The following is a 13008-nucleotide window of genomic DNA, read 5'->3' on the forward strand; positions in this document are numbered from 1 at the left end:
AATTAGTCGCTAAGGTTTTCCCACAACTTTACTTTTGTTAGAAGGTGTAATGTAAGACAAGGGTGATATTCCTGAAATGGAAATGCGATATTAAGACAACTGTAGATGTCTAAAGTATCATAACTGAAAAGGATCAGTTCAGGAGCTAGTAACCTGAAAAGTAAGAGCAAAGTCTGAAGGGGATTTTGTATTAAACTTAATGCACTTAAAAATTATGCCAAAATTTGGCCTATACTTGATTTATATGAAATCTGTAGTACAATATAGATATAATATATTGTGTGTTGGATTTTAATTTTTTATGTATAGATTTTTCTTGTTACTGCATTCCCTGATAAAAGCAAGTGTTCATAAAATATAAAACAGCTTTGTCTGCATAAGGTAAGGCTGTATGTTAGTAGTATTTCAGGACATAATGCAGTTGTAACCCCCGGTCTCTCAACCTCTTGGAGAACTTTATTTAAAAAAAAAAAAAAGTATTTTCAAATGCAAGCCCTGAGTTAGTTGAGAATCAGACAATGGTTGCTGTATAATAGTGTACAACTGATGTTTTAAAAATTAATACATCGGAACTTTTTGTTACATTATCGTTAATGATTTTGTACTCATTGTACACTTTCTGCAGTTGTCAACTAATATTTAAACTCATATTGACTGGTTACTGAAGTGTCTAACTTCATCTGCAATGAGTGGGTAATAAACTACTGTTGGATTCAAATGTGTTCTGTGGTCTTTATTCCTTCCAGTGCTGAGGGACGCGTAGTTGGACACATACCACCAGCGTAAAACACTGATCACAAGAAAACTTACATTCATGTTATCATATAGCAATAATTGTTAGAACAATATTGTCTTTTAAGGTGTGGGCTTTGGATGTAAAAGTTTAGGAAAAAGAATGAGGAAATACTGAAATGAGGTTGTTCTTTTTCCACTGCCTTAAAATCTGGACTGTTTAGTGTCATATACCAAATAATAAAACAAGCTATTGATCAACCTGTATACAAAGATTTAAGTTTTATCTTTCTATAGCTTTTATCACTTGCTGCACGCTGATAAATCAATATGGAAGCATGCTTTTATTTTAACTGACAAGGAACTTGCTTTCTAGCAGAGTGCCTGTTGTGGGGAAGAACAGATAGTTTTCACAGGTTCTGGAACTACTGAAGTTTGGGTTTCCAGTGGATATCTGATGACTGCATTGACTTACGCTGCAGGGTTAGTTTAATGAGATACTCGGTCATTATTTGAAATCAGAATCCTCGTAGAAAGCAACCATGTGAGTTTGTATCCTGCTGGGTCACCTTCCAGTAACTTCGGTTCACCTCCCAAATCTGTTCTGAAAACTGGCCAACTGTGGGTGGTTTCCCAGACTACTGAATATCTACAGATTTTCATGGAATGCATGGAGGCAGTATATTTGCATGAGTATTGCTTCCTTAGTAAACCAGACTAGTTGCACAATACTATTCATTTCAAATGCTGTGAATTTTGTTTCACCATGGTCCCAAGATGCTTTAACTGCTATGTAATATGCAAGCATGAAAAAGTATTAGTTCATTTATATATTTGTATTAACTTGAAGTAGCCTTAAGTTACTTGGAGTGCAACAAAAAAATTAGTCAGCATAACTCTTGCTTCCTCTCTTCCTACAGTTGTACAATGCCCAGTGAGGAAGTTTGAGCAGTTAAGTAATGTCTGAACAGAATTGCAGAACACACTAGAAGAGGTGGGAACTGCCCCTTAAAAGGAAGCTGTTACGCTATTTCAAACCCATTTATTGGGCACTGTACAGTGTTCCTCCTTGTTTTCCTAACTGGAAGGATTTATGTGGAACTAGTGCACAAGATTCTACTTTTAGATATAAGGTAAGAACTCATACTTTTATGCTACGCAAATCTACAACTTGCAGAGACTGCTGTAATTTTTTTTTTTGTCCTACCAAGGCCTTTTTGTCCTCTGTTAGAGCTGTCAAAAATGTAGATAACCGGCATGTTAATTCCAAGGACCACAGAAACGTGTGATCTGTTGGTTATTAGTTTGTTCTTCAAGATAATTTTAAAGATGCTGAGACAAAAAAAAAAAAGAAAAAAAAAACTAAACCAGAACAAAACCAAATCACTTAAAGAACCCCCCAAAAGGATAAACTCCGAAAGAAAGTACATGATGAAAACCTCAACAAATATAACCAAATCACACCTCCTTCATGGCAAGATTTTAATTCGTCTTTCCACTGACATTTGTAACTGTTTATGGTCTTTGTTGGGGAAACAAAGGTTAATTATAAGGACTTAACTTGTTACCAAAGCAAAGCTCTGGTCCCTTGCTTCATAAAATGACTCATGAGTGCTTGGTCTTTCTATTTCCTCATTCTAAATAAAATAATTTTGAAGGGATTTGGAGTAAGCGTTCCTTCTCTGCTTAAAGAGCTGATGGCGCTTAATTGGTAGACTCATGGCAGTTCTAGATTATGCCATGAACTGAAACCAGAAAGGCGTAACTGGAACTCTTTTGATCAGCCTATTCTAGCCAAATATTACTGAACTGATAACTAAATCCCTGTAGACCTGAGATCTGGATCTTCCTCAATTACATATTGTGTTTGTTGCTCCTCCCGTGAGACTGTTGGATCACAAGAGTGGACCAGATACAGGAGAACTGCATAAACCTTTATAGGTACAAATCATCTTTTATAGTCTTTTGACATCAGTTTAGACATCATTTGCACATAGACTGCCTAGTTTGATTTGACTTTTTGCTTGCTAATTACTTTGCAGAAAGTGTCTTGTATTTAAAAGCAAGTGCACTGGGAATTGTCCCTTCCTCCATTTTACCTTTTGTAGTAGTGCCTTCGCTGTGCTTTAACCTTAGTCTGGGAAGAAGAATTGGATGTAGAGACACTTGTTTTTCTGAAGGATTTTCTTATTGCTCTTTTAATTGTCAAATATTTATTACACCTGTTATTATTAACTGAATGCTCTGGCTTTATACAAGTGACATATTCTGACTATGTGCTATAACTTTTCCGGATGGCGTGGCAAATACTTGGTTTACAGATTATGTGCTTTTGGTACAGTATATAGCAGCCCTTGCTAAGTATGGCTGGTATGCTTGCTTTCACTTACCGCTAATGTTCTGACCCTCCCTCCCGCTTCTGGGACTAATACTTTCTTCTACCATCCCCACAACTATTGAGCATGGATCACATACTAAAGAGAAATATTTTCTTTTTTAGCTACATAATAAATCTTTTAGGTATGAGGAAGGATTCTAAATCTGCTAAGAATCTGTGGGGTTTGTTCTGCCTGCCCCCCCCCCCCAAGTGCATGTACATTCCAGCAATTTGTAGGGGAGCCAAACTTGTTTTCCTAATCTCAGGAGGAAAGTAGCAAACTTCCTTTATGCTGCCATAAAAATCAGTGAAAGGCTGTTGTTTCAATAGATGCTTCATAATGAAATTCAGTGAACAGCAAACTTGACAAGAGCATCTTATTTCTGTGGATACTATCCTAAACTCAATAGTTCAACAGAACTAAAGCATTTGTTCTACTCTAGAAAACCCTACAAATTAGTGATAGAAAACAGCAAGTCTGCAATAGGCGAAATTACCTACAATGAGATTCTGATCAGCCTTTCCTGGGTGGGAAACCAATGATTTCCCGATTCCGTACAAGTGGCTACTCTTGCTTTTTCCCTTCAAGTAGCTCCAAACACCAGCATCCTACCAAGCTTTACAGCCGTACCTCATGCTCGGTGATATGCCACAGCACAAGGGTCGTTCAGCTCACAACGGAGAGCGTTCATGTGCCAAACTGGTTTCCTTCATGCAGTCCTCCTCTGCCTAATCAGGTATCTCCGTTCTGTGTTACGCACTGTGGCTGGTCTGACGTGTGGAGTGAGACTGTAGATGAGGAGAAATAGCAAGAAAGTATGTCACTAGAGCATTGTAAAAAGAAAGGGGGGGGAGGAACCTGTGTGTAGCAGAGATAGGATGTTGGCATATGGAGGAGAAAAGGGTGGGAATGGGTAAGGGGAGGACATAAGGGTTTAACACAGGTGTTGGGAAGTAGTAGGCTGAGGAAGAAATTAAGAGTTGTAAACAAGGCATGAGCTGTAAATCCTTTGCCCTTTTCAGATCATCATTGGGGTTAGTAACAAAATTCCATCTCTATAGTCTTTTAATAACTTAAAATTCCTGGGATTTTTTTCTTTTTTTTTTCTCTAGCTGGTATGCAGTTGTGTCTGGATATACTTAATATTCAAAAAGGAACTAGTTAGAGTTTCCCGAAGTTGGAGAGTGGGGAGCTATTTTGGCTTAGAGTTGTGGTCATCCGTTACGGTAGCTAGAGAACAGTCCATTGCCTGTACTAATTCTAATGCAGTTTGATTCCAGGTAGTCTCAGATTGGAGTCTGTAGATGGATTCAGCAGTTAAGCTTCTCAGAATTTTAAACAAAACACAAAACCCCCCAAAGTTTGGTTTCTGAAAGTTGTTAAATGTATAAGGCTAATTTGACATGATAGCTTAGCAAGCGTAAGCAGAAAGTACATTCTGCTTCCATGTCAATTAAAGACAAAAAATTCTCCTGAATTATTTAATCCATCACAGTTGATCATCTCTCCTGGTATGCCAGTACCCATATTTGGATAATTCCTGCTGTAAAGAATCCGTCCTGGTACCTAATCAAGTCCACAACTGCCTTGGAAAGATTGCGAAAAAAATGCCTGTTATGAAGAGTTACTTTGCAATTGCTAATCTCACGCTGTTAAGCAAAGGGATGTAATCATGTTTGCCTCGTACAGAATGATTAAGTTTCAGAACATGATGACCCAGATTTCTAACCTGCAAAGATTTTTAAACTGGAAACTTAAAGAGGCTGTTACCTGTGCTTCCACTGTACACAGCCTGTACTTCAGTAATTCATTTTTGGTGACTCACTGTTTACAGCATTATTCATGCTGGAATGGCTACTAATTGCTTAGTGGTTATTGCTGTGGAATACAGTGGATCAGTTGCAGATGCTGGAACTATAAATTAAATAAAGCTATTACTCAAATTGACACTTGCTGCTTTAAGAGTTAGAATATTTTTTCTGGGCTCATGTTTACAGGACATAATGCTGTCTCTGTTATTTTTTTAATGAGGTTTGATGGAGTAAAAGTTGCCAACATCTTTAAGACAGTGGTAAAAGCACAAAGTCAACCAGTTTAGCATTCAGACTGATTTCCTACCAATGTTAATTAGCACTGCATTGTGCTTGCCTTGCAGCAGCAGTTCTGTGCTTTCCTGATCCATTGGCCTTGTGACAGAATTGGTATTGTGTCTAGACTTCAGGCTGAGTAACCTCACTAATACATAGTTGAAAGAAAAATAAAAAATTCTTATGGTCAGGTTTGGCTCTTTTCACTTAGCGGCATGTGCCTCTAAGTGAATATTTTTAAATATTTTAAAAATATTTTTTAAATATCTGGGGTTTTTAAAATTTTTTAACTATTTTTTAAATATCTGGTTGCTGAGATTTCTTTCTTGTCAATGCAAATAAATGTCTAGTTCAAAATTTATATTTATATAACATTTATATGCAAGACACTTCAGTAGTTATGCAAACAGTGTATCTATGATACAGCAGTTCTGAAATGTGTATCTGGTCTGATGGCCTAGTGCTTCTCTCTCTCCTGAGCTTGGACTTTTGGGGAGGTGGGGTGCTAGTCTTCCGTAATTGATCTTGGTGTCAACCAATTTCAGCTGGAGTTAAAAGACCAGACCTTGAAGCAACGATAAAGATGGTACCCCCCAACAAAACAGTGTACAGCATATGGAATTTGATGAATAAATCCATGCTCTTAAGAAATTGCCTCCCCTAAGTCAATAGGTAGCAGACTTGAGCTGCCTCCTAATGCACGTCTGTGCCATATTTGGGAACCTCACACATGAGTGTGTTGGCTTAATACCGAGGTTCTTGGGAATAGCCAGGAAGAAGGGTAATGGCTCAAGCTAGGCCATCCTGTTTAGTCTCTGTACAAATACAAAAAGAACTGAGAACGCTGTTAGATGAACCCTCCCTGGTGCACCTCGGGTGCCCTCCGCTACCACTCAGATGGAAGGCTCCTGCTGTAGCATCCAATTTGGTCTTTCTGCTTCAAGGAGGAGTAAGGAGTTCTTGCCACTAACAAAATTGCCAATAAAAAAACAAATCTCAACACGTACACCCCTAGCACGGGTGTTCAGAAAGAGAGGACAACCAGGAGAACAGAAATACTTGTCTGCAGTCTGGTTTCCCTATCTGAACTATGCCTGGAACATCCACTTGGCCTTTTAGGGATAGTTACAGAGAGCAGTTCAGGAGGATGAGGAGGAGCCCACAGTTCATGGCCTAATTTTCTGCATTCAACAGGATCAAATATAAAATCTTAAACTGGTACCCTGTGCAAGTCATGAGAAATTGCGAGCATTGTTACCAACAGCATTATTAAGAATTCCTGCAGCCGAGAGATGACAGACACAGCTCTTTTACCGCAGGATGCGGAAAGTTAGCTTAGGTTCTCTGAAGTCAGAAGCTGTGAACTCTGAGCTGACCTCTAAAAAGTGGTGTCCTTATCCAACAACTTGACTTTGCAATCAAAACATCCTTTTATTGTACTGTGTAATTAGAGTATATAATTTAATCAACCTTTGATTTTGGTTTATTAAGTGCTTATTCAGCACTAAGTGGCAATTAAGCATTAGCGTACCTTCAGTAAATCCAGGAATTTGATAATCATCAGTCATAATAAATTTACCTCATTTCTACATTTTGTGTCAAGTTCTGCAGGTAGAATTGCAAAAAGTGATGGAGAGGTTTGCCAGCTCTCCCCCCCCTAACAAACAGATGAGAACTGAAAAGTGAAACAATCCCATGAGCTGTAGCTTTTAAAGATGTTTGAAATAAACCCCTCTTTCTCCAGCAAATCACGTTACCTTCTACTACTTCAGCTGCAGGAATCTGCTGGTGGAATTATGTTCATTGATCCCTGGTATGTAACACTTCATCTACATGCACATACAAGTTAATTACAAATTGCTATCCTGTAAAAGTTGGTATAGGTGCCCAAAATATACTGGCACAGAAATAACCCTGACATACTAGGCAGCCGAGTAGTTGGGGTAAAACTGCTTGATTTGATAGACCTTACCTGAATAGTTCCAGTTAAAACTGCAACAAGCAACATTCAGAATTAGCAAGCCCTACGAACATTATTTATGAAAAGGCATCTTAGAAAAAGTAATTTCAACTACACCTGGATACTCTCATTTCCTTCTCTGCTTTGAATGCTGTACATAAAATGACTCTAAAAATAATGGCGCTTTCATTCCCCCTCCTGTTTTTTAACTTAACTTTGCTGGGTGGAAGAAACACTTCTCACTGACCTGCATTTACACAATGCAGCCCAAGGGAAAAAAAAAACCACCACCAACAACAAAAAACCAAAAAAACAAGCAAGACGAAAAATATTTGTGGTGCATTATGGGAGCACCCAGAGCTGCTGGCTATGCTCAGTTGTGTCACAACATCTGTTGTGGCATTATGCAAACACACAGCAAAAAATTCTTATTCTAGAGAACTTGCTGTTTGCGTACTTGACCTTAGTCCTAGAGTACATGACACTGAAGGTGAGGATCATAAAGATTCCTTTCTAAAAATGTCTTTTGTTTTCAGTTCTGTCTGTAAAGTAACTGTCGAGAGTTACAAGGGATCTCTGGAGCAACTGCCATGCAATTACTGTGGTGAAATTTACAGATGCATTTCTACTTAATATATACTGTGACTCAGCAGCGTTGGTGTGCTATCAAGGAAATTGGACTTTCTGTTAATATAGCTGGATTCATCTGGGAGTACTGAATACCAAATCCGTGGCTGTAGAACTATGTCGTTCCAGTTGATCTTGCAGCTGTTTTTACAACGTGAACAATGAACAGAAGGTATTTGTTGAACTTGTGGCAATACTAACCACCCCAGGAAACTCGGATGAAAAACTACTAACTAAAAATATTTCTCAATATAATATTGACATTTACAGTAGAGCTTTAAGTATTATAATGTATATTGTGTTAAATTCAATATTGTCTTCAATGAAATCATACACATCCTGTTTTGAAATAGTCAGAACAACTCTCACCAATTCGAGCAGTGATCAGTCCTGGGTGACAGACTTCAGCGGGACCAGGCTTCACAACAATGATGGAAGGTATTTACTGTGAAAACAATAAGCATGTAATTTGGGTCTGTGCTTTGATGTCATGTGCTTTGATATTTTTCTATCTTCAGTGCACCATGCAGGAAAAAAATGACCCCCAAAGTAATTGTTAAGAAGCAAAAACAAACAAAAAAGGGCACTTTTTTCATGGCAGTCGGTGAATTGGTCTGTCTTCTGTGGGACCTGCTTGGCTACCAGGCTTCTGTGAGCTGTGCACCTGTGATTCCGCACAAATACAATTAGCTGTATTAATATCTGGTCCTCATAAACTATTCATAGATCAGACTTCAAGCTGAAATCTAGGTGAATCATCAGTGCGTCCGTGAAATACAAGTGGACTGTCTCTCAGTATTGCAGAGGGATCAGAGAGAAGGGTATTCTCTACTCATTGAGAGATTATCATGCTGGTAGGTACGTAAATAGCTGCAGTATTAAAATAACAGTAGTTATACTGGAGCATGTAGAATTAATTAAAATTTGCACACTACTAGTGACAGGCAACTGAAATTGTCAGTACTTGGAGGTATCTTTTGATTGACTTTCTGCTTTTGTTACATGTCGGACTTAAGACAGCCGTTAAACTGAGGTACAAGTCATGTTTTTTATTAATGTTCTGTGGTTATTATCCATGTGACTTGACCACATTATAGGGTTTAGATAAAGCTCTTCTTTATCTTGCATAGTCAGCTCAAATGTTTAGATTTTAATTTAAAAAATGGCAGTGGAAACTATGCTGATGAAAATATTTCCATAATAATTTATTGATTGAAATAATATTTATCTATGATATTGGTAATATTATTTACTGCAACTTAGAGCATTTATCAGAAAAGACCACAAATCTGATTTTAACTGGTACAAAAATAAAGGTACAAAGTACTTCTCTTACTGAATAACATCCGTCTAAGATTATGGACTAACGCAATAGTCTGCAATTGGGGCCAAACAAACTTCAATGCAGAACAGTTAATTAAGAATAGAACAAGGAATTTTGAATTCTAACACTTTGGGCAATATTAAATAAAAAGTTAAAAGAAGCAAATGTTAAGTATTCTATCCTTCGTCTAATAACCTGTATGTGCTAGCCTGTTAAACGGCAAGTCAAAAAAAAAAAAAGAAAAAAAAAAAAACCTATTTGGAAATTTAATTGGAAAAAATAAGGGTCTGGAAAAATGTAACAGCAAGCCGAAGGGAAAGGAAACCTAATTAACCTTCCTGTCCTTCTTCTTGTTTGGATCCCTCCCAGGAAACAATCCTCCTTTCCGTTCCCGCTTTCCCGGCGAGCGGCAGCTCGCTGTGGCACACCAGCACACCGCCAAGCTGATGGACGTGTGCCTCTCCTCCTGTCACCCCGTCAGCCTGGCATTTCCCGGCCGCTCGACAGGTATAGTTTTTAGATGCTGTCAGTTTTCTGTTAAAAAGCTATAAAGGAAAGTTCAGTCCCTAATTCAGTTGGCCCAATCTGATCTCGTGTGCCGTGCGGGAGATAGAGACACTTGGTGGCTCATTGCAGAAGTAGCGCATCATCAGAGACAGAAAAATCAAGAAATAGGCTGATTTTAATTATTAAAGAACAAACGCTCTGCTGGCTTGCCAGCCTTTTGGGTGACTCTCAACCGCTGCTCTGTCGAACGGGAGATCGTTTTCTTTCCGAGGTTCTCAGGGAGGGTGCCAAACGGACAAGAGCCATGTCCGACAGCGGGCACAACGCCAGCCCTGAGTGAGGCCCTGCTCGCCGCCGGCAGCCCGGGCTCGGTCGGAAGAGGCAGGCCGCGGCCTCACACCCGCCCCGGCCCCCGCTCTCCGCGATTTTACCGCGAAGCGCCGGCCGCTCCTTCCCCTTCAAAGGCCGGTAATGGCGGCGGCCTCCCTCCGCCGGGGCTGCCCGCGGCGAAGGCCCCGCCCCCGTTGCCATGGCAACGGGGCGGGGCTCTCCGTCTGCCTCGCCCCGCCTCCGGGAGCCAATAGGTGCGGCCCCCTCCTCCGCCTGCACCAATCCCCTTCCGCTGCCTCCCTTCCTTCCCCCGCCGCCAAGGGGGGAAGATGGCTGCCGGCGAGGCGGCCGGAGCAGCCAATGGGGTGGCTGGGGAGGGCTCCGGGGGCGGGGCGGCGCGCACGCGGCGGCGGCCGGCTGTGGTGAGCGGCGGGGCGGCTCTGAGGGGCCGGGCCGGGGCAAGGACCCCCCTGGGGGGGCCGGGCCGGGGCGAGGGCCGCCGCGGGGGCCGGGGGGGGCTCTCTGGGGCGGCCGTGGGCACGGCAGTGGCTGCCGTGTGGGCGTTGCTGTGGGGAGGGCGAGGAGGGCGGTGTGCCTCTGCGAGGGAGCGTCTCTGAGGGGGCCGGGCCGGGGCGGGGGGGGTCCTGTGGGGTTTGTGGTGGGGGAGGATAGGGGCTGCCCACGGCGGGTGGTTTGGGCTGGGCGAGCAACGGCCCGGAGACGCCCCGGTGCATTGGAGGGGACATCTGGCGTGCGTAGTGCCCTGTGCGGTAGGGAGGAGAAAGGGGGGGCTCCTGGAGTTTGTTCCCTCATCGCCGACTTTTCTTTTTCCGTTAGGCTAAACCGAAGCGTCTCTTGCTTTGCTGATAGTGATGCTGTCTGTGTCGCTGCTAAAGCGTGAATAAAAACACTCGACTTACACCGTAAGTTTATCCTGTTACTCGGTGAAACCCAGAAGCTTAGAAAGACAAACTGTGCTCTCAAAGCGCTCTGCACAGGGGGTAAAGGGCTGGTGGAGGGTCCACACTGGCCTGGCCACACTTTCTAGCTTTGATGCTGTGTCCGGTAGAGACTGGGCTAGGATTGAGCTTGGTATGAGGGCTGGGTCAGTGTATTGCTAATTTGGGCAGGCACATCTGATTAGAGTTGTGACTGGCTACTTGTGAGCTGTCAGGGTTAAAGTTAGGACCTGTATGGGCAGATAGAATATGTTTATTAAGAAGGTACGCTGGTAGGTACCAGCTGACCTCACCTAGGTTTGGTGAAGATGGAGATCTTTTTTAATAATAGTCACAGTCTAAAACAAAAAAAAAAATCTGGAAAAGGTCAGAAGAAGACATAAAAGTTCTGATTTGAGTTTTTTTGTTTGGTTGTTTTATTCCCCTGGGAAAAAATGAAAAGAAACCTTTTCATGTTTTTGAAGAAAAAAATAAAGAAACTACTGCCAAAGCTGTAATACATATATCCTTAAATGATGTTTTATATAATCAGCAGGTATTTCAAAAGATGGTATGTTGGAGAATTAACTGTTTCCTACAAGATACGGGAAGTGGAATTGTCAATGCTGTGTCGTGTTAAGGACTCATGTTGGTTACAATTCTATAATTCAAAATTCATTTTCCCTAGAAATGTATTGTATATTTGGAAGAATGCAGAAACACAAGGTCTTTTCTTAGTGTGCTGTTTTTTGGGTCTGTAAAAATTTTGTTCTCAGAAGTAATCTGTCTTAATGCCTTTTATTTCCTAATATTTTAAATGGGTTTCCTGTTTGAGAGCAATCATCAGGTTCAGTGAAGTGCGTGTGCAGAGCAGCTCTTATAAGATAATTGTCATTGTCAACAAAGTAACTGAAAAGGTTTCTGTTCATATGTATCCCAAGGATTGCTGTCTAGGTGCTAATTTTACATAGTGCTTGTCTAAAGTTTACATGTTGGTTTCTGTTTGTTTAGGGTTAAAGACTAGGGTAGATATTTACATTTTCCTCCAAATGTCTTTTTATGGGGGCAAGGAACAGCCCTGGAGGGAAGGTGGGCCTAGGACTCCTCGGCAGCTTCTGCATAGGTAGGCAGTGTCGTGGGGCCTGGCTGTTTCTTGCGTGCTCCAGAATTTCTGGAAAAAATTTTCTTCCTTGTTGATGATCAGCGATGTTCAAGTAGCTTTTTAAATGGCTTGAGTACAAGATGTTTTTTTTTTTTTTTTTTCTCATTTTCTTTCACTGCATCAGTCTTGAGGACAAGGATCCTTTCCTGGGCGGCCCTAGGGTCTGGCCTGTACCTGACTGTGTGGGAGGTCTCATGTAAAACCAGACTGTTGTCGTTATGTGCTGGCAGCACTTTCCAGCTGGGTTCCGCAGCTTCGACATGCTTTTACTGTAACTGTACGAATAATGTGACCTCTGAGCTTTTCTGAAAAAAATCACAGTGGAAGGAAATCAGCACTACCATGCTGATTAGCTGTGTTGATGTAAAGTTGCCCGTGCAGACTTCTAGGGCTTGGTTTTAATTGGTGGGTGAAAAGACGTCTTCTATGTGGCTCAGCTTCTCCTGTGTGATGTTTGTTAGTGGGTTTCACGCCAGACATAAAAAAAGTGTTGAGACTTGTGAATCGGAGACTTGGCAAGGCCAGGTTTTGGAGATGAATGTGTTTTGTGGCTTGCAAGCAGTTTAGGTGCAAGATGGACTGTAGAGGACATAAGAAAGGGAGGAAAAGAGCGTGTTGCTTATAGCTATGTGGGGTTGGGAAGTTCAACTTCAAACATGCCTTTGCCCTCTTCAGACTTTAGCTTGACCCACTATCCACTTCTTCCTTAGCTCTTCCTCTTCTCATGTTCCTGTAGTGTCTCTTCCTTTAACAGAAGTATTAAATCAATTCTTGCTGGTGCATTGTCCTCTCTTATTTCCTCCTGCCATCTCCTTTTCCTTTCCCTTTCTTCCCCTCTAAGCTGCTGTTCCCTCCTTTGTGCTCGCAGCTGTTGAAGCCCCGGGAAAGGACAGCTCCACTGCAGCACTTTGCACCTACAAGCCAAGCAGAGTTGTTGCTGGTTCAGATCTGGCAGAAGCATGT

At 41.4% G+C, this 13008-nt stretch overlaps 1 protein-coding gene and 1 long non-coding RNA gene across 8 annotated transcripts in view; one reads left to right on the forward strand and one right to left on the reverse strand.

Moving 5' to 3' along the window:
- LOC148056883 (uncharacterized) overlaps positions 1-9579 on the reverse strand; it is a 28492-nt gene extending 18913 nt beyond the window's left edge. The window contains exons 1-3 of the long non-coding RNA XR_015702370.1: positions 9443-9579; positions 8154-8229; positions 3741-3898 (exon numbers count right to left, since the gene is read on the reverse strand). This is a non-coding gene — a long non-coding RNA (uncharacterized LOC148056883). The remainder of the gene's footprint in view (positions 1-3740; positions 3899-8153; positions 8230-9442) is intronic.
- Positions 850-13008, forward strand: part of WDR89 (WD repeat domain 89) — a 28707-nt gene continuing 16548 nt past the window's right edge. For 3 of the 7 annotated variants that reach the window (XR_015702369.1, XM_087747940.1, XM_009462203.2), the window contains exons 1-3: positions 850-1865; positions 7694-8222; positions 9478-9615. Coding sequence is in view for 4 of the 7 variants with exons in the window: in XM_087747940.1 (XP_087604066.1) it covers positions 8074-8222; positions 9478-9615 (287 nt within the window). In the remaining 3 variants the exon portion in view is untranslated. Of the gene's footprint in view, positions 1866-6800; positions 7011-7693; positions 8223-9477; positions 9616-10293; positions 10368-10782; positions 10869-13008 lie in introns of those variants that run through there. The other 4 variants (XM_087747938.1, XM_087747939.1, XM_087747941.1 and 1 more) reach the window with 4 other exon arrangements.

This window comes from Nipponia nippon, unplaced genomic scaffold (assembly GCF_047370975.1).
Source record: "Nipponia nippon isolate SJK-2023a ecotype South Korea unplaced genomic scaffold, ASM4737097v1 scaffold_11, whole genome shotgun sequence".
Taxonomy (NCBI): Eukaryota; Metazoa; Chordata; class Aves; order Pelecaniformes; family Threskiornithidae; genus Nipponia; species Nipponia nippon.